This window comes from Callorhinus ursinus, unplaced genomic scaffold, assembly GCF_003265705.2.
Source record: "Callorhinus ursinus isolate GAN/ISIS: 27379988/994484 unplaced genomic scaffold, GSC_fseal_2.0 scaffold1, whole genome shotgun sequence".
Lineage (NCBI taxonomy): Eukaryota > Metazoa > Chordata > Mammalia > Carnivora > Otariidae > Callorhinus > Callorhinus ursinus.
In genome coordinates, this window is record NW_027397063.1 from 33,994,780 (window position 1) to 34,016,276 (window position 21,497).

General features: G+C 33.0%; 1 protein-coding gene across 4 annotated transcripts in view; it reads left to right on the forward strand.

The window, feature by feature from the left end:
• The window catches only part of ARL13B (ARF like GTPase 13B), a 67,993-nt gene extending 49,339 nt beyond the window's left edge, over window positions 1-18,654 (forward strand). For 3 of the 4 annotated variants that reach the window (XM_025873090.2, XM_025873074.2, XM_073892274.1), the window contains 5 exons: window positions 1,939-2,053; window positions 4,995-5,220; window positions 7,579-7,695; window positions 8,665-8,733; window positions 16,731-18,654. In XM_025873090.2, coding sequence (XP_025728875.1) covers window positions 1,939-2,053; window positions 4,995-5,220; window positions 7,579-7,695; window positions 8,665-8,733; window positions 16,731-16,807 — 604 coding nt within the window. In that variant the 3' untranslated portion in view covers window positions 16,808-18,654. The remainder of the gene's footprint in view (window positions 1-1,938; window positions 2,054-4,994; window positions 5,221-7,578; window positions 7,696-8,664; window positions 8,734-16,730) is intronic. The other variant, XM_025873082.2, reaches the window with a different exon arrangement.
• The last annotated feature ends 2,843 nt before the right edge of the window (window positions 18,655-21,497 follow it).

A 21,497-nucleotide genomic window follows, 5' to 3' on the forward strand; every position in this document is an offset into this window, starting at 1 on the left:
GTTAGTCATTTTTTTTTCAAGTTTTTAACCTTTTCCATAAAGATATTCTAGATCATGTTATGGCAGGCCTTTCTGTTATCCATTCCCCTTTCCTCCTTTCTTCTAGCCATGTGACTTGTGGTCTGAGCCCTCTCCTGTTGAGCAAAGAGACTGTAATTAAAAGTGAATTGGCATTTAGAGATGAGTTATTAAAAAGCAACAACAAAGTTTTTATTTGATTAAATCCAATTGAATAGGTTCAGATATTTTTGAAAAACAGTAAAACATGCTGTTGTTGATAACCTGAAAATAATTATCAGTACTAGATTACCTGAAATTGCTTAGTAGTAAATGAATAACATTAAGAGCAATTACTATCTTGTAGGTATGTTCATTTACACAGTGCTTTTACATACAAAGTGCTTTGTCTACATAACCCTATGAGGTAGATATTTTTATCCGCATTTATGGGAAAGCTGAAGCTTAAAGATCCGGGTAGAAGTCCAAGGTCACAGAGGTAATAAATCTCACTCTTGGCTTCCTGTGTTCAGAATGAATGGATATATCTTTCCATAATAGAACATAATTAATAAATGTCATAGTAATGAACATTCATATTACCATACTTACAGTGTAGTTGCAGATCTACAATACTTTTTTGTCTTCGGCTACTTGTTTTAAAAAGTAACTTATTATTCTTCATGCCTGGGGCAATGTAAGCTATAAATAACAGTGATAGTAAGTGTTTCAGTAGTAACTAATGTGGAAATATTTATTTAATCTGAGTGATATTGGGCAACTTAGTTTTATAATTTCTCTACTTTTACACAGCAATGATTGTTATCCAGCTCATTTGTGACATACAGCTTGACACAGCCCTGAAGAAGGGTATTAACTAGAGGACTTACTTATTTGTTAACTTCAATGAAGAGGACAGCATTTGTTTGGGAGGGTAATTAAGAAATTGATGAATATAAACCTTTGGGACATAGAAAATTAATTAACAAGCACCACTGACATTAAGGAGTCAGTCATAGGGAATGCTATTTTTGTTAGCATTTCTTTTTTTATTATTTTATTATTTTTTATTTATTTATTTTTTTAAAGATTTTATTTATTTTTTGACAGAGAGAGAAACAATGAGAGAGGGAACACAAGCAGGGGGAGTGGGAGAGGAAGAAGCAGGTTTTCCGCTGAGCAAGGAGCCCAATGTGGGGCTCGATCCCAGGACCCTGGGATCATGACCTGAGCCAAAGGCAGACTGAGCCACCCAGGTGCCCCTCTTTTTTTTTTTTTTAAATTCAAATGATCAACTATGGAATATTACTCAGCCATAAAACATAATGAGAGCTTGCATTTGCAACAGCATGAATGGACTAGAGGGTATTATGCTAAGTGAAATAAGTCAGACTGAGAAAGACAAATACCACATGATTTCAGTTATATGTGTAATTTAAAAAAAAAACAAATGAAAAACAAAGCAGAAACAGACCCATAAGCATGAGAACAAACAAATGGTTGCAGGGGGAAGGAGAGGTGGACAGGCAAAATGGGTCAAGGGAAGTGGGAGGTATATACTCCCAGTTATGGAATGAATAAGTCATGGGATGAAAAGTATAGCCCAGAGAATATTGTGATAGTGTTGTATGGGGACAGTGGCTACACTCGTGAGCATAGCATAATATATAAACTTGTCAAATCACTATGTTGTACTCCTGAAACTAATGTAATATTGTGTTTCAACTATACTTCAAATAAAAAGTTCAAATGATTAATCTTTACATGGGGCTTAGAGGCCTATTATCTGCATTAGGATTTCTGAAAGTCTCTCCATAATTCAAAGCCATGTTCAGATGTTTAACTTACTCACTTTAATAGCCTTAAACCTATTACAAGTGTTCTTAAACATGGGTCAGCATTTTCTCATAAGGAATTCCAAATTTTTCTCTCAAACGATAGAGAACAAAGAGAACGAGCGCAGGCGGAACTGAATGGAACCAGCAGCCTAGCTGAGTTGGACTCTGAACCAATTATTGTTAATCCTTTCCAGCCAATAGCATCTGTCATCCTTGAGGTATGGATGGTGGCAAATGTAATTTTTATAACTTAAGTTATAAAGTTGGAAGTTGGGAAAGGAGGTAGGAAGAAGTGTTCGCCAGAGATTATTTCTAAAAGAAATTAAATGGGAGAAATGGATTAAAGGCTTGCTGCTTTTTCTTCTTCTTCATGTTTGCTTTTTGATCTAATATAAAAAGGAAAGCTGACTTCTGAATTAACTGAGAATGAAAATGAAGATTAAATGTAGCAACTGTCATAGTTACTATCCTGATAAATCTTTTTTTGTCTGTATTTACTCATATGATAGTAAGTAATGTATTTCCTCTTACATTGTCTTTCTCCCTGTGTTGCTGGTACAATCCCTTTAAAGTAATATTAAATGCTTATGATGCACTTTAGAGTATGTCAGTGATTTCCTAACTATTTTCCCAGGATACTTCAGAATGTTTGAAACTATAGTAAGTTCTTCTATATATGAATATAATTTATTTTAACTTTAATTGTCAGAAGTTTTACCAAAATTAATGTTTAGACTTTAATCACGAAGAAGTTAAGGGACCGTGTGTGTGTGTGTCTGTATATCTCTATCTTCGTTTTCATTTTCTACTGGTGTCCAGAGTTCGCACTGGCCTTTGCTTTAATTACCCTCAGCAGCCATGCCTCCTTAGAGGCAGAGCTTCCTAAATCTCCATTCACTTAGAGCTTTCTGTGGCAGCTGGCTTGGTGGTCCCATCTGTATATTCTCCATTCCTCTTCCCCTGTCACTGCCTCCTTCCACACAGGTGCTCATCTGGAAAGGTGGATGATTGTTTCTTCCTTGGGGCTGCTGCTGAGGAGGGAGGCAGCTCCACAGGTAAGAAGATGATTGGATAGTTTTGGTATTGCTTTATTTTGCAGAGTAATTGGTAATATGAGATAGTTTGTCTTAAGTTGCTTAGATAACAGAATGTTAATTGTATTTAATCTTTTTATTAACCCTACTACATTTACCTTAAGTATATGCTTTTCTAAGGTATATTAAAGCTGTTTTAATAACTTGTGCTATTGATTTATCTCTATCCTATTAAATACTGTGGTTGCCAAGTTTTGTTGTATGTTCTTTAAAAAATGCTGATAAGAAGGAAATCAAGTTTGACTTTTCACTTTGAAACATGCATTTTCTCTATATTTGTAATAAAGCTCATCTTGTAAATGATGACTGATTATTTTATAGTACCATGGTTATAAATTACTTAGAAGGCCTTAGTGCTTCTATCAACATTGTATTTTTTATGATATAAAGATATGAACAATAATGGTGTATAGCATAGTATACCTCATATTCAAAGTCCCTGAGCTAATTAGTGGCATACAGAAAGGATAGTTATTGTGCTTTTAAACTATGTTAATTTTAAGAATATGATCAGTAAAGAAATGAAATAAATGAAAACAAATTACCTAAAGTCTTCTTTTACCAAGCAAATTTTCCTTTCTTTACATAAAACTTCTCTTTTAAAATGTTTGCATTTTAGAGAAACACCCTACATTCCTTTGATTTTACCACAGTTAAAAAAAATGATGAGGTATTGTTTCCAGAATAGACAGACCAATCAACAGAACAGATAGTAACAAACTTAATTATGCGTGAGGATTTAGTATAAGATAAAGGTGACATTTCAAATCTGAGAGAAAAAGGAGTTAGAATCATGGACAATTATTTGGAAAAAAGTAAAATTAATGAACAGTGTCTACCAAATTCAACTCTAGAAGACTTAATGTGTAAAAAAGAAGACTTAAAAGTACTAGCACATAATATAGTTGAACATTTGTATATACCTGGAGGAGAACTTTCAAAGCAGGACAGTCAAGCCACAAATCATGAAGTGAAAAACAGATCAGTCTTATTATATTCAATTTTTAAACATCTGTTCTACAAAGTTAAAGGCAAAGAACAAACCCTAATGAAAAATATTTGAGACATGTAAGACAAAAAAAGAACCCTTAAAAATTCCTACAAAAATAATGAGAATCTAATAGAAAAAAAAGGTTTTGAGTTACCATGGATAGTTCCCTAAAGAAAAAAATAAAAGTGGTAATAAGGTTACTTAATAGTTCGTCTTCACTAGTAATAAAAAAATTAAATTGAATTAAATAACACTGAGGTAAAAATATGTATTAATTTGGCAAGCATGTAAAAGACTGACGATGATATGCAGGTATTGAAAAAGATATGGGGAAATGTCACTCTCCTAACCCTTTGCCTGGAGTGTAAATTGACTTTAGGTTTTCTGAAGAGTGGTGTGTAGTTGCCTGTTGATCCAGTAGTTCCACTGTTAGGAATTTATTCTAAAAAACTAATTCAATAATTGTATTTCTTAGAATGAAAAATTGAAAATAATTTGTCTCTTCATTAGGAGTTGGTAAATTAAGTTATGCTATAACCATTCAAAATGATAATATAATTGATGAAAGTAGTAATGGCTAATGCTTATAGCATTATATAACATATAGCTAACACTTTACTATGGGTCAGGTACTATTCGAAGCACTTCATATTCACAAGGAAAGAAATATATATTCTTAAGTAAAAACTTTAATTCTTTTTTGTTTAAAAAACAAAGGCATAAATATGTATATAAAGAGAGAGACATTCAATCACATTTATGTATGTTTGTGGGTGGTGTATGTCTGTACGTGTGCGGGTAGGAAAAGAAAAATACCTCTTAGTGATTATGCACTACACAGATCATTTCTTGATTGTGGAATTACTGGTAATATTTGTTTTCTTTCTTTGTACTATATGTATTTTCTGAAAGTTTACCAAACAGTATGCTTTGTGATATATTCAACAAATAATTTTTTAATAGAAATATCACAGTGCCCTGAAGTTACAGAATGCTTTTGGATTATTTGATTTCTTCCTTAAAACTATCTTAGACAACTATTATATTAAAAATAATATATTTCATTTTTGTTAGAATGAAAGAAAACTTGAAAAAGAGAAAAAGAGACAAAATATGGAGAAAGACAGTGATGGCGGCCCCCTGAAACATAAAGTGGAGGATGAGCAAATAGAGACACAGAGCCAGATCAGTGACAGTAGCCAAAAAAATAATGAGCTTGGAATAGTAGAAAATTATAAAGAGGCATTAACACAGCAGTTGGAGAATGAAGATGATACAGACCAGCGATCATCAGAATCAGGTGATAAATCTAGTTATTAAAAAATATATTTATACATATATATACACACAAAACTTAACAGTACATGTCTCATTTGTCATGATTATTTTCACAAAAAATGTACTGTAATATTTTTTTGTCTCTAAATGCAGTATTTTGTCATGGTTTTCTCATGGTTTTGAATTTCTCATTAGTGAATTTGCTAACTTTTGTTTTTATTCATGATGCCTTAAAATGTACTCTTTTGTAATTTAAATGAATTTCAGCAGAAAGTTCTGTTTTCAATTTTATTTCATAAATATGGAATATAGCATAGTCCCAGGAATCCTTAGACTGTATTTAACCTTTAAGGCTTTTTTATGGGGTTTTGTTTTAAACTTCATAGTACTATAGTCAGCATCATTTCTTTTATTGACTTGCTATTTCTACAGAATGCAGTTGAACATTTTTAAAGTCAATAGCCATTTTCCTCTTATTTTAATATCATATAAAATCTTCAATTCATAATTGCTTTTCTTTCTCTAAGTGGCTATGTGATTTAACAGGAAGTTCATGTCTTTGGTGTCATAGAATCAAACAACCTCAGATAAAATCTAGGTGTTTATTACATTACATTGTATTGTTTTTCAGTCTTAGTTTCCTCATCTCTAAAATGGAGATAAGCATCATTTTTTTTCCACAGGCTTTAAGGTTACTTACAATAAAAATAACCCTGCAGTGTTCCTAGTGCAGGGCCTGACGCATGACCCAATAATCATTACTTCCTTGCAACTTCTAGTTAGCAGTATGGTTTCATTATATATAAGAATTTTTGTACAGTATCAGGAAGGTTATGAAAATAAGATCGTAATCCCTGAGGTTCAGATTAGCTAACATGGATATTTTCCTGTATAAAAAAACTAGATTTGAAAGTTTTAAGTTGGGAAGGTAGGGCAGCATATTCGTACCCATGTAGTTCTGTTAACAGAGTTAAACAGAAAATAGATTTAAGGTGGCTTCTCAATATATTATTGAAAGAACTTTTGAACATTAATACTCTTTGTTAAAGAGCAAAAGTTTTGTCAGATTATTTGAAAATATAGTGTAGAAAGATCTAAGATAGTCAATCATATAACTAGAATAATAATTAACATTTTATACCATAGAACATGGTTTCAGATATATTATTTTAATGCAAGATTATGTTATTTAACATAACAATCCTAGGGTATATTATTCCCATTATTCTGAGTAGGAAATCAGGGACTTGGAGAGATTGAGTTACTTGGTTAATATCATATATCTCATTTGTGGCTGGGCTGAGAGCCCCCTTCGTATCATCTGCCCGTTATCCTGTGTTTTTTTATGACCCTGAGCTATTCCCATCCTGAAATACTGTATGGTTCTGGACTTTCTCTTTCTATTCTGTCAGCTGTAAAGCTTAGGTTTTAATTGTAAAATGATGTCTTTGTTTTTATCTGGAGTAAAATGTCTCAAATGACACAAGTAATTTATTTAGAAAGATAATGTGTTTCTAAACATGTTTATATTTCTCATTGCTTTGCAGATTTCATAGATGTTGGCTATTTCTCATATAACAGATAATTCCCATTTTATAAAATGTATTACATATATGTAAATTAAGTAGCTGGGATCGTCAATTAAAATATTTCAGTAACTTTGGTGTTTGGTTATTTAACTATTATGCTATACCGGTTTTCATTGTTAAAGTTTACATGTTAATGACATAGATATCCTTAAATTGTTTATAAGTACTTAAGTGAGAATCTGTAGTTTTTTTTTTTTTTAGAAAGAACACAAATTAATTCTGCAGTCTCTAATAATGTGATTTTGGTTACATGTGTTTATATTAGGCATACATTGTCCGGGGGTTATGTCAGTGTGTGATGTGTTTAGATTTGATTGTGGTCTTTTTTCACATTTCAAAGAATTATTTTTGGACTGTTTATAACTAGAATCCATTCTATATATTCTACTGAGACAAATCAACATCTCTCCCCTTTCCCTCGGCCATTCGGAGTTTCATGAAAATCCCTGCAATTAGGCCATTATATTTACTTAATATGACATTCGGAAAAAATGTAAGTTACTTTTGGAAAGGTGAAGTTCTTTTTGTATTCTGAATAACCTGTCATAAAGCTTAAAATACAGGCTTTTTGCTGTTTGTATCATATTCATTAATTATTTATTCAATAAGCAATCATTTAAAAAATTTACTCTTAGTAAAGGCAGATTCACATTTCATTACTGGTAACAATTTCCAAAGTTGAAGATGCAGTTTTATGGTAATGATAATATGAATATCTAGTTCCATTCTGTTTTATTATAGAAGTTTACGTTTTTCCAGAGGCATATAGTTCCATGTTTATATTCTTTTAGATAACAGTAAAAAGAAAACTAAGAAACTAAGAATAAAAAGGAGTCACCGTGTAGAACCTGTTAATACAGATGACTCTGCTCCTAAGAGTCCAACACCACCCCCACCTCCTCCTCCTGGTGAGTAAATTGATATTGATACTGAATTTAGAAATACTGCTTTAAACAGTAAGGAAAAAAAGAAATTTTGTAATTTTATTCCGTATGTTTATTATTTTGTGAATTTATGAAAAAGGCAGTTTTCTCTACTTTGTTCAAAATTTATCATTAAGTATGTATTTCCTTTTTTTAATAAAAAAAATGTTTTCTAAAAGTAAAAAATAGTATGTAAAAGTAATAAGAACACTTTACCCAAGCACTTCCTAGAATGGATTCAAGTCCTACTTGAAATATCAGTACCCAGGTTGCTAAAAGGAATTTAAATTTAATGAATGGATGGTTAATGTAAGTTTTTAAAAAGTTGGATCTTTCATCCTGAAAGTTATCATTTGAAAGCAAGATGTGTGAATTTTTCCAATATATTTCCAACATACATACTGACCTTCTAAGTTGTCATGAGGATTAAAAGAATACTGCTTGTAAAACTTTGGGATGTGCTAATTGCACAGTAATTGTGAGAAATTTCTCAGCACTAGGCACAGTACCTCACATACCGTAGGTGCTCAATAAATATCTAAATGTATATGTTTATAGTGTCCTTTTAGCCCTGTTAGAAGGCTTTAGGTGGTAACATTTTCCTTTGAGGATTATTTTAAGACTCATTTCTAGTATATAATTTGTTAGTAAACATTTATTTTAGCCTTTGCTAGGGGTTGGAATAGTAGCCTAAGGTAATTTTTGATGGTGGTCAATGAAGATGCTTATATTTTTTACTAAAGATAAGTAAAAAAGCAGATGTTACCAGCCTATAATTACATTTTTAAATAAAAACTATTTCAAATGGCTTTGTGGCTATTCAGTACTGTGTCATTCAATATACATATATGACTTGACATCAAATATATACATTCTTGTCAAGGGAGGGATCCTCTCAACAGGCCTAAAGAGACATTGTTTAACAGTGTTTTAAATGTTTTTCTTTTTCCTTAGTTGGCTGGGGAACCCCCAAAGTCACTAGACTTCCAAAACTTGAGCCTCTTGGTGAAACACGTCATAATGGTAATGCAAAAGGATCAGTTTTCAAATATACATATTACTTCCACTTTTCTTTACCTCAGTACTTCAACCAACTTTTATTTTTGGAAGCCTTTCGAATCCACAACCGTCCTTTTTCATTATACTTCACTTTTTTCATTTAATTTTTTTTATTCTTTAGTGACTTTTGCCTCCATATAATTTGTTTACCTTGGACTACAGATGTAAAAATAATCATAATTCATGTTTATCCATTATATATTTACGTAAATTGTTATGAAAAGTGAACAGGTGTAAAGCAATTTAAATTAAATATGAGACATTACAATTATGCTTAGTGTTAAAAATAGCATTGTCCTATATGTGCTCAGTATACTCAGTGATAATGCCACATAACTGTTCTTTCTGTTTCTAATAAGACCCAGCTGCTGAATATTAAAGTCAAGTAAAGATCGACACAGTTTGTAAAATCAAAGACTAAATCAGAAAACCAAATAAAGTTCAGCTAAATAGAAAGTTACTAAAGGCTTACTGACTCAAGAAAACAGTTTTCTTTGGATGAAATTAACATAAGGTGTAGTCCAGCCAATATATGGCATTGGAACTCCACAGCTGGAAAACTAGAGAAAGGACAGTTGTGTATAAAGAACTGCCTGATACAACCGGCAGAAGTTCTGATTTCAGACCATCAGCCCAGGCTCTTTCAATAAAATGTTTCTAGAAGGCAAAAGGGTAATTATATATATTGTAGCTCAATGAAGTTCTCCATCAAGAACATCCAATTCCCTTTTTGATGGCTCTGTTTACCTAATCTAGAACTTGGATTCCTAAGGAGACCCATTTACCACCAGGAAAGAAGGTCAGAAATTTAACATTTCCAAAAGCATTATCATGTAACTTGAAATTACGTCAAACTTTATAAAATATTTTTATTCAAAAAGTACAATAATAATAATAACCCATTTGTTTTCTTTTTCAGAATAATGTAATGAAATACATCTTTGATAATCATTAGTGAAAATTAAAGGATTTTTTTCATTTCTAAATACAGAAAAGTTTGTTCTTAGACCATATGGGAATTACAGTGAAGTAACATTTCTGGTTGACTGACTTTACATCAGGATATTTTTATTGACTGTAATATGTTAGTTCGTGTTTAATGATACGCAAATTGTGTATGTTAGAATACATTATCAGTTTAAATATTTACTGTGTTGTTAAAAAATTAGCAAAGTTAATCTACATACATACACGTGTATGTATGTATATATTTATGTACACATATATAGAAAAATACTAATTTCTCATAGGACAGACATGTTTTCTCTTGCTGAATTTTAGGCATCCAGAAAGCAAAGTTTTTATATTTGACACCACCTAAAACACTGGTGATACCAAGCTGAATAAGACATAAATTCTGCCTTTCTGCAGATCCTGGCCTAATAGAAAAGAGAATACTTGAGCTTACTGTAGTGTATGTGACAGTTCGCAATATACAGTAATAAGTTCTGTGGTGTGGAATTGGAGCACAAACTGCATGGACAGTGGTATTACAACTGGGTCTTCGAAGAAGGAGAAGTCAGTGGGCAACACAGACTATTCAAAGGTAGAGGAGTGCGAAAGGGTGTTGCTTATTTGGAAAGTAAAATTCCTTGTGATTGAGGCTTAGGTTCATGTAGGTAGGGTGGGCAAGAAGGAGGACATTTGAAGTTATCGAGTTTTGAGACTGGAATTACGGTTTAGGGTCAGATTGTGAAGGGCCTCATATATATACATTAAGATGTCTGGACTTGCTGTAATTTTCCAAGAGACACTATACATTTTTGAGCAGGGAAGTAATGTTACTAGATGTGTTGTTTAGGAAAATAATTTTTGTCACAGTGAAAAGTACAGACTTGCTGGTGGCCACACTTGAGGTAAGGATCCCATCTAAGAGGCTGTTCTAGTAGTCACAGTGAGAAGTGAGGAATGGAAATTGGAATGGAGAGTAAAAAATGTATGCAGGAAATATCTTAGTGACTATAAAAAGTAATATTTGATGAATGAATGTATGGGCCGAGGGGAAGAGGAATAGAGGATTATTTACTCAAGCAGCTGGAAGGTTGGTGCTATCTCTGAGATTGAAAATACTTGAGGAAGGAAACCTGCTTTGGAGGTGTCTGTAGGCTTATCTATTTGGAAATGTCTCTTGGCCAATACAAGTAAGATTCAAGAGCTCAGGGGAAAAGAAGGGACTCGAGTGGAGGGTTTGCAGATCTTTTTTTTTTTTTAGTCGCCATCTCACGATAAGAATTCTGTGCCCATAATAAATGCGCTGTAATTTTACTGAATTAATGCAGGAGGGGATGATAGTTTCTTGTTTCTGAAGGAAATTTTGTAGAATGAGGAAAAAAGTAATGGTAGTATTCAGGGGGAACACAGTTAAGGACAAGTGGAAAAAGGTCAAAAATAGGTTGAGAAGGTCATTTTGTTTTGTTTGTGCTCACTTTCCTGTTTGTTTTTAAATTAGAACTTCTGAGAAAGAATTGTAATAAATTAGTTAAGTTCAAGACCACCATATCCCAATATTTTAGTCCGTTTTCAGTATTTATCAATAAATGTAGTTTCCCAGAGCAGAGAAGAAAACACTATAACTTCACAAGTTTTAAAATATTTTTATCATTTTCTTCCCATAAATTTTAAGTCTAAGTATACCTAACCTGGGTTTAAAAAAAAAAAAAAAAGTACAATCAACTCTGTTTTCATTAATGGGGAAGAAAGCAGGTATAATTAAAATTCCGAATAAAAAACCTTAAATTTATTATTAGAGTTTATCATGGGATCTTCATCAGAGATGCTGATAGCTGCCAATTTTATAATTGCATCCTCCTCTTTTCTCTAATTTTGTACATATTTCTTTGCATTTGGTGAATGGCAAGTAAACAACAGATACATAATGAGCTAGAGTAGTAATTAAAAGTTAACTGCAAGTGGCTTGGCACTTAAAATTTACTGGGATGAAAAACAATTTTTTATAGTCACACTGCGAATTTTTAAGGCAGATTCTTACTTGTTCTTTGATAATTGACATTTGCTTTGATAGCAATTTGATTTTACTTTTCTAATTACTGTCTGTAATGCTTGCCCAGTTTAACAGGTAAGGCATGCATTAAGAAAAGAGACTAAAAAGAATAGCTTTACTATATAAACACTCTCAACCCATACTTCATTAACATATTATGTGTTATACATTATGAGAAATATATCAAGGATTCTGTTAGCTAGAAATACCAAATGCACTAAAGAATATTTCTAATCTTAAAATGTGAATGAAGATAAAATTTTGTATGCAGTTTTTACTACCCTTCAATTTGATTTTTGAAAAGTTTGAAACTCTTTATAAAAATGTGGTTGGTTTATTATCAGTTAGTGCCCAGTTATCAGTTGGGTACTAACATCGACATATGCCCCACAGTTAAGACAATAAGAAACCTACTTTGTATAGAATGATTTTATTTTCTGGCAAAAAAATAATACAAAATCTTTACTGCAAAAATAAAATAATTTCCTGGGAGGGGAAAAAGATAATTCTTACCATGTGTATCTGATTTCTCTTTTTAGGAAGATATTTTTAAATTCTAGAAGTATAACACATTAGGAAGTATATTCATTCTGGTTTAATTTTGAGTTCTGTTATGTATTAAAATTCTCATTAATTCTGAATTTAAGAAATTAGAGAAGTCATACTTAAAATTTGTCAAAAATAATTGTTTTAATTTAAATTATAACAATAATATAGCAATAATATTAGCTGTATATTCTATGTTCCTGGCATATTGTTAAGCACTTCAAGTATTTTATGTCATTTTAATTCTCCTAAAAACCTTGTAAGATGGGCAGAGATATCCCCATTTTGTGCAGGAGGAACTTACACTCCAAGGTCACCAGGATTTGAATTTAGGTCTGTCCAGCTTTGAAATCTATATTTTTAATTCATTATGTTATACTGTCATATCAAGATTTATTGCAGCTTACTAGTTGCTTCGAATTTATAGTTGCTTGTAAAACCATTTTCTCCTAATACCTCTCTATATTTAAAGTGGTTTTCTTGTAGACAGCCTATAGTTGGGTCATATTTTTTGATCCACTCTGACAATCTCTATCTTTTAATTGTTGCAGTTGTACCATTGACATTAAAATGATTATTGGTATAGTTGAATTAATATCTACCATATCCATTACTGTTTTCTATTTGTTGCCCTCATTCTTTTTTTTTTTTAAGATTTTATTTATTTGAGAGAGAGCACAAGCAGGGGGAGGGGCAGAGGGAGAGGAAGAAGCAGGCTCCCCACAGAGCAGGTAGCTCGATGTAGGGCTCGATCCCAGGACCCCTGGATCATGACCTGAGTAAAAGGCAGATGCTTAATGGTCTGAGCCACCCAGGCGCCCCTGTTGCCCTCATTCTGTGTTCCTATTTTTGTCTTCCACTCTTTTTCTGCCTTGTGTGTGTGTGTGTGTGTGTGTGTGTGTTTAAGATTTGTTTATTTTAGAGAGGGAGAAAAAAAGAAATGGAACGGGTTGGGGGGAGTGGCAGAGGGAGAGAGAAAATCTCAAGCAGACTCCCTGCTGATGGCAGAGCCTGTTCCCAGGCTCCATCCCACAACCCTGAGATCATGACCTGAGCCAAAACCAAGAGTCGGACACTTAACCGACTGTGCCACCCAGGTGCCCCTGCCTTTTGTGGGTTTAATTGAGAATTTTATATGATTCCATTTTCTCTCCTTTCTTAGCATATCACTTATCCTAATTTTTTTTTTTTTTTTACTTTTTTTAGTGGCTGCTCTAGAGTTTGCAGTATACATTTTCATTAATCCAAGTCCACTTTCAAACAACACTATAGATTTAATGGGTAGTGCAAGTACCTAAAATAATGAAATAATCCTAATTCCTTTCTCTGTGTTCTTTATGTCATGCTGTCATTCATTTGACTCATATATAAGCATGTATAAGTATATATACATATTCATAAGATATATACTTTCATATATGTAATCAAACACATTGTTGCTATTAGTATTTTTGAACAAACTTATCTTTTTGATCAATTAAGAAGAAAAATACGTTTTCATTTGACTTCTTCTTTGATACTTTTTCTTTCTTTATGTAGATCTGAGTTTTTGACCTATATTATTTTCCTTCTCTCTAAAGAACTTCTTTTAACGTTCCTTGCGAGGCAAGTCTGCTCGCAATAAATTCCCTCAATTTTTGTTTGTTTGAAAAAAGTCTTTATTTTTCCTTTACTTTTGAAGGACAATTTTGCAGGGTACAGAATTCTAGGTTGGTGTTTTGTTTTGTTTTGTTTTTCTTCTCTAAACACTTTAAATATTTCACTTTACTTTCTCCTTGTTTGCATGGTGTCTGAGGAAAAGTTGGATGTAATTCTTACCTTTGAGCCTCTGTTGGAAAGGTGTTTTTTCCCCCTCTGGTTTCTTTCAGGATTTTTCCTTTTCTTTGACTTTCTGTAGTTTGAAAATGTTGTGCCTAGATATAATTTGGCATTTATCCTGCTCAGTGTTCTCTGGATTCCTTGATCTGTGCTTTGATGTCTGACATTAATTTCGGGGAAATTCTTAGTCATTATTGCTTCAAATATTGTTTCTGTTCTTTTTTCTCTCTCTTCTTCTGGTATTCACATTACAAATAGGGTATGCCTTTTGTACTTGTCCCACAGCCCTCGGATATTCTTTTCGGTTTTTTTTTCCCCCAGTCTTTGTTCTCTTTGCTTTTCAGTTCCTGAGGATTTTATTGATCCATTCTCAAGCTCAGAGGTTCTTTCCTCAGTCATGTCCAGTCTACTAATAAGCCCATCAAAGACATTCTTCATTTCTGTAACAGTGTTTTTTTTTATCTCTAGCATTTTTTTTTTTTTTGGTTATTTCTTAGGATTTCCATCTCCCTGCTTACATTGCCATCTGTTCTTACATGCTGTCTACTTTATCCACTAAAGCTCTTAGCTTATTAATGATAGTTGTTTTAAATTCCTGGCCTGATAATTCTGACATTCCTGCCATATCTTCTGATGCTTGATCTGTCTCTTCGGATCTTGAGTTTTTTGCCCTTTTTGGAATGCCTTGTTTTTGTTTTGTTTTGTTTTATAGTCTGACATGGTGTACCAGGTGAAAGGAACTGCTGTAAATTGGCCATTAGTAATATGGTGGTGATGGGTGATGGAAGGAGAAGTGTTCCATATTTCTCTGATTAGATCTCAGTCTTTTACTGAGCCTGTGCCTCTGCACTCTGAACTTCATAAGAGTTTCTTAGTTTTTTCATCCCCATTAGGTGGACAGAATGGATAGTGTCAGCTGGAATTGCTGATTTCCTTCCCCAGGTCAGTTAGGGTTTGATGATACCATGGTAGGTTAGGCTCTAGTTAATTAGTTTCCCCTGAGGGCAGGCCTTGTTCCCTAGAACAGAGTGCTCTGGGGTATTTCAAGATGGTTTCTTTTTTCCTCCCCTGCCAGAAGTGGGAGGGGGATTTTTCTTCAATATTTATTGTGGGAATTTGTTCACGTTCCTGGAGATAAATTTCACAATATCGCAGGGATCCTCTTATGACTTAGTCTCCTTGGAATTTTTAACTCTCCGATTTGTTCCTACTAAGCCTCCAGCAGTTCATCAAAGTTCAGGTTTTCCTACCAGGCAGTTTTCCTTCCTTTGGCAGTTTCCATTCATGAATATATGCTCTGGTAAACTGAAACTCCCTAAATTTTCCTGTATCCAGTATTGGGGCAGTGGTGTGTCTTGTGACCTCCCCTCTTATGGAAATGAGATGAGTTGTTGATTTTGTAGTCTGTTCAGCTTTTTATTTCTTGTTAGGGTGGAGTGGTGACCTCCAGTCTCCTTAAATGTGTTATGACTTTGTTAAATTAATATTTGTTAAGTAGGACCCCTGGATGCTAGATGGTAAGTAGTGGTTCAAAAAAACCACAGTAGAAATTGAAATAGGAAAAATTTATTACTCACAGGTCCTGGAGGAAGTATATGCCATACCTTGAGGGTTCCACAGGGGGAGATCAAGGCAGGGTGCAGGCAGAGAGCTGTAGAAACGGGGCCATATGCTAAGGCCAGACTGGTGAATTCAAAACAAAAAGAATGTAATTTGTAAGCTCCACCGGGGTCTTATCTAACAGAAGACCCTGGCAGGTGAGGGAGACTATTGATCACAAAGGGCATTGGGTAAGTTATATCAGGAACTTACATTTACTTGTGACTTTGCGGGCTATTTTCTAGGGCATGTGCTTATTTGCATGAAGGGCTAGTTAGCTAAACTCTCAAGGTATGTGAAACTGGAACAGGCCTCTAATACATTTTCAACATATTTATTTCAAGTGATCCTAAAAATCTATGCTTCTAGAATAATTTTAAGGTAATAGGCTAGAAAATAATTACTTACTGAAGGTTTACATATGTTATTAAATTTAAGCCAATTTATAATAATTAAGGGACAGGAACTTATTATGAAATGTAAAATAAGACTTTCTTTGTTTCATATATGCCTTAAATCACTGAATTATAGTGAAGCATCATTGTAAATGATTACTACTTACCAGAAAACTAAGATAATTAATTAATTATTTTCTCAAAATACCTACAAGTAATAGCCATTGGATGAGAACATGGATGGTACAAATACTGACTTATCAGGGCCTTGGCAACAGGATCCATAGATTTTCATATATTTGTTATTTGTTTTATTCTAATGTGAACATGTAATTGAAAATAAAAATAATATATAAGATACAACTTTTTATTAAATCAAGTAGAAATTAATTTATAATCTAGAGTTAGGAATTTATCCTAGTGGTTATGTTTTGAATTTATTCAAGTTTTCTTGGATTTTGATTTTTTTTGTCTATCTTCTTCTTCCATTATTTTACCCATCAAGTGAGAGCACCTTTCTTTTTTAAAGATGTTGGTTGGAAAATAATGAATTGTATCAAAAATTCTAATTTACCATATTTCGGTATTCCTTCTTTATGTAGATTTCTATGGAAAGCCACTGCCTCCCCTGGCTGTGCGACAGAGACCTAACAGTGACTCTCATGATGTGATTTCATAACCAAGTTACGTGCATGCACTCTTTCAATACAGGCAAGATCAACTAGAGGACCTTCTTTCTCAAAGAGGAAAAACCCTAAACATTGATGACTGGGGCAAGATAACCATAGCAATTTCAGTAAGGAGATGAATAGCCAAAGACTTGACTGATCTGACAATTATCCATATTATTAACTGTTAAAAAAAAAAAAAAAAAAGGAAGCAAAATGACCAGTAGATGGGATGAGCATTTGAATCAAGTTAGCAGGAGTTACTGTTGACTCCGGATTTTACAGTCCCATTCATGGGCATATTCCTGAAGGAAAACCTCTTCAGAAAAAGAGCCAATGGACTCTGCACACTTTCTTTACTATTTGTTTTTTAATAGTCTTTGTTGCTGTATCTTACACATTTTTTGTAAGATACACGTGCATGGAAGGGGAACTCTTGGAAATTTATAAGCTAAGTTTTTAACTTTTTATATTTTTCTAAAACTTATAAGAATTTTAATACTATGATACTGACTGCACTTTTCTATAGATGCTTTGTTTAAATTGTGTCTGGAAATGGAGTTGACAAACATGAACTATACAAACAGGACAAATTTATATGGTTTCAGGTATGTTTTATGATAGTATTGTTCTTGAAGTATACATCCTAATTGTACCTAATTTTAAAATAATACCTTTTTAAAATAGATTCTCAGATCTTTATTCTTCCAAATTATGTTATCTGAAAACACTACCCAAGGAGGGTTCATTTTGTTGTTGTTTGCTTTCTTGTGGTGATGATCACAATAAATGAAAGAGGCTTGAAATACTTTCTTGATCTAAATGCTTTTTAAATTAATAAAAATGTTATGTGAGATATTATTACAATTTTCAATGAATACCTCTTTTATGGTATAGACCTTTTCAGATCAAGGTGCTTGTTGTCACTCCCTTGTTCTCTCAGAAGCTGAAGTGACTCTTTTGGGTTATTCTAATTCTTTTGTGTCTTGAAAATAAAGCCAAAAAGACTGAAAAAGCCACAGTGGGTGCAGAGACTTGGTTTTATAACCAGGAAATGCTTGGGTACTAAATCAATAAGAATAAAAATGTTGGTTTAAAATTACTTTAAAAAGAAACAATTCCAAAATAGTTTCTCAATTTAAAATAATAGCACTTCCCTTGCACTGAAGAATGGCATCTATAGGATTCTCTGTTTAGGCAAACTCTTAGAAATATATTTTGAGTATTAAATTCATAATGTTGCATTTAATTGAAAGTATATATATTTATAGCAAGGTGAAAATGCTATAAACAACATGAATCCTTATCACCTTGTTAAAATTGGTAAGTTTGGTAACTTGTACTGCCAACAAACATATACTTGTATCTGACAATAACAAGATTAAGTATGTCTAAGGCAGTTTAATATGATTATTTTACTTTGGAGCATCACATTTAGTCACATTTTTTAAGTGCCTGAACTTTCATTAGTTGGGTCACTTATCACTCTAGTCAGTATCATAATGCAGTCTTTTGAAGTTTTGTGCATAGGACACCAGGCACACTGAGTAAAAAGCATTCTACTTCAGATATAAAATTCATAACAGCCTAAATTTGATAGGTGGCTGAAATATAAGGAAAAGCAACACAAGGAGACAGAATGTAAATTTTGAACTGGATTGTAGAGAAGAACTTATTTGTACATCTTTTTGGTTCCTATTTGTAACATTTACATTTATTCATTTTTTTAAACACTAAACTTAAACTTTTGTCATCCTTCTAATTTTCATCTAGTTTGAGAAGAAACAAAAGTTTAAAATTTTGTTTCCTGTAGGTGATTACTGTAGTGTACAATAATACTGAGTTCATTTATTAAAAATGAATAAAAATCTTGAAATATATGATAAAGTTAATAAATGTTTTATAAATCTCTCAAAAAATTGATTTGTATTCTTAAAACATCTTAAAGATATTTTAAAAGAAGTTTTGTAAATCCAGGTTGCTTTTAACAAGTAAATGCCTATTTTGTTATATGCTGCATTTTTATTCTTAATTTTCACGAATTATGACATTTTCACACAATAAAAATAATTTACATCAGTATGCGGTTTTGCTTTTCATTTGATAAATTTAAACGATTTCTTTTTGGTAAGAAAATAGAAAAGGAATTTTCAAATACGACTGTTGGAAGAAATCTTAAGTTGATAGATTAAAATAATGACTTTTTATTTTACATGAAACCTTTTTTCTCTGCACAGGTTTTCATATATGTGGAAAAGAATATTGTCATTTTAAAGGCAGCTAAAAATATCATATCACCTTATGATCCTAGATGATCCAGTGTCTGTCTTTTGTTACATTAAAATTACTGACCCAAAGATATATTTTTACTTACTTAAAAGATAATTCTATATGCCTCTAACACAAAAGGCATATATGACATACGTACGATATTCCTTGCAACACTAGAAATGTTACAAAATGTTAACAATGAATTTTTTAGAGTTACTGGTTGTGTGTTTTCCTCAATTTTTCAAAGTAGTTTTTAAAATTTTACTTTTTTTTTTTAAAGATTTTATTTATTTATTTGACACAGAGAGAGAGAGAGAGAGCACAAGCAGGAGGAACAGCAGGCAAAGGGAGAAACAGGCTCCCCTTTAAGCAGGGAGCCAGATGTGGGGCTTGATCCCAGGACCCTCAGAACATGACCAGAGCCAAAGGCAGAGGCTTTACCAACTGAGCTACCCAGGTGCCCCCAAATTTTGCTTATTTTATAATGGGAGAATCAAACATATAATTTGGTAAAAATTAAGTGCCATGCTTTCTGCAAGCTTAAGATTAAATGGTCTTTTAAGTGTCAAATGAAGGACTTAATATGTAAAACTTACTTTTTTTAAAGATTTTATTTATTTGAAAGAGAAAGCGTGCACATGAGCAGGGTTGGGGGCAGAGGAAGGGTGAGAAGGAGTAAACAGACTCCTGCTAAGTGCTGAACCCTTCACTGGGCTGGATCCCAGGAGTCATGAGATCATGACCTGAGCCAAAACCAATAGACGCTCAAGCGACTGAGCCACCTAGGCGCCCCTGTAAAATGTATTTTGAATAGCCCAGAAACATTTATCTGTAGTAGATGCTATTTTATTTGCAGCTGATCTCTAAGTATTCTTTTACTGTGATAATATTTTACTTAATACTCAGTTCAAGATGGTATGCTATTCATGTTATGCAGTTTATCCCATTCTGCACTGAAGAAATATAATACTTTTTGTTGTCAAAAGCTTATCAAAAGTGAAACTGCTTATACAAATAAAGCTGTAGCTTATAAACTTTATTACCCTTTGCTTTAATACTTAAGTTTTTCTCTAAGTGGAGTAGACTTTGCAACTGAGATTCTGCTAATACTATTTAATTTATCAAGAAATATATTCCAGCTGATCCAAAGAACAAATTCATATATTTGAAGACTTACATTAAAGTATGATTATAGGGCCACCTGGGTGGCTCAGTCATCTGCCTTCGGCTCAGGTCATGATCTCAGGGTCCTGGGATCGAGACCCGCATCGGGCCTCCGCTCAGTGGTGAGTCTGCTGCTCCCTCTGTGATCTCTCTTGCTTTCTCTCTCTCAAATAAATAAATATATTCTTTAAAAAAGTATTATAAATTATCAAAATAACAATAATCCATTAGCTTTGTGGAAACAATAATGGAAACCTGTTTTTTGGGGGAAAGAAATCAGAAATCAGAAATGCATTACCTTTAATGAAAGAGGTCAGCTTATAATTGAAGGAAAAATAGGAAGAAAATTACTTGCTTGTTTAGAGCCTGAGCTATAAATTCTTTCTGTGTGCTAATGAGTAAACAGAATTTATGACCTAGGTAAATGAGTCAGTGGTCTCCAGATTTTTATAATACATCTTTTCCAGTAAATGTTTAAGTTATTGTATTAGTTTGGTAGATCTGCCATAACATACTACCAAAGACTGGGTGGATCAAACAACAGAAATTAATTTTCTCACAGTTCTGAAGTCTGGAAGACCAAGATCAATCTGGAACCTTGTTGGCAAGATTGGTTTCTTCTGAAACCCCTCTCCCTGCCTTATAGATGGCCTGCTTCTCCCTGCTTCCTCACATGGTCTTTCCACTGTGTGTGTTTATCCCTAGTGTCTCAGGGTTTAAATTTCCTCTTTTTATAAGGATACTAGTCAGACTAGATTAGGGCCCACCCTAAAGGCCTCTTTTTAATTTAATCACCTCTGGAAAGACTTTCTAAATACAGTCACATTCTCAGGTATTAGGGCATGTGAAGTTTGAGGGGATAAGTTTCAGCCCATAAGTTACATACATTTTCTATTGCACTTTGTACATATACCTCCCTCCAAATTTTTTTAAAAGATTTGATAAAATTAAATAAAAATACAAGTTATATTTACTTCCCAGTCCCAGTGGATTGTCTGATAGAGTTTGTACACACCACTTTGGAGGCCTAAAATAATAAAATGAGAACCTCAGCTAATTAGCTATCCTGAAATGATAGTTCAAGATTGCCTGTAACTAAGCTTTGTTCTCTTGCTTTGATGGTGGATTTCTCTGTTGTGTTTTTCTGCCATTCATTTTAAGGAGCTAATAGTCTCTTGATGTTGGATTGTTTTACTACAAAGCCCGTCTTTATCTTTTTGACACATAAACCTCCACATGACTATGAAGGGTTTTGAGAAATGTTTT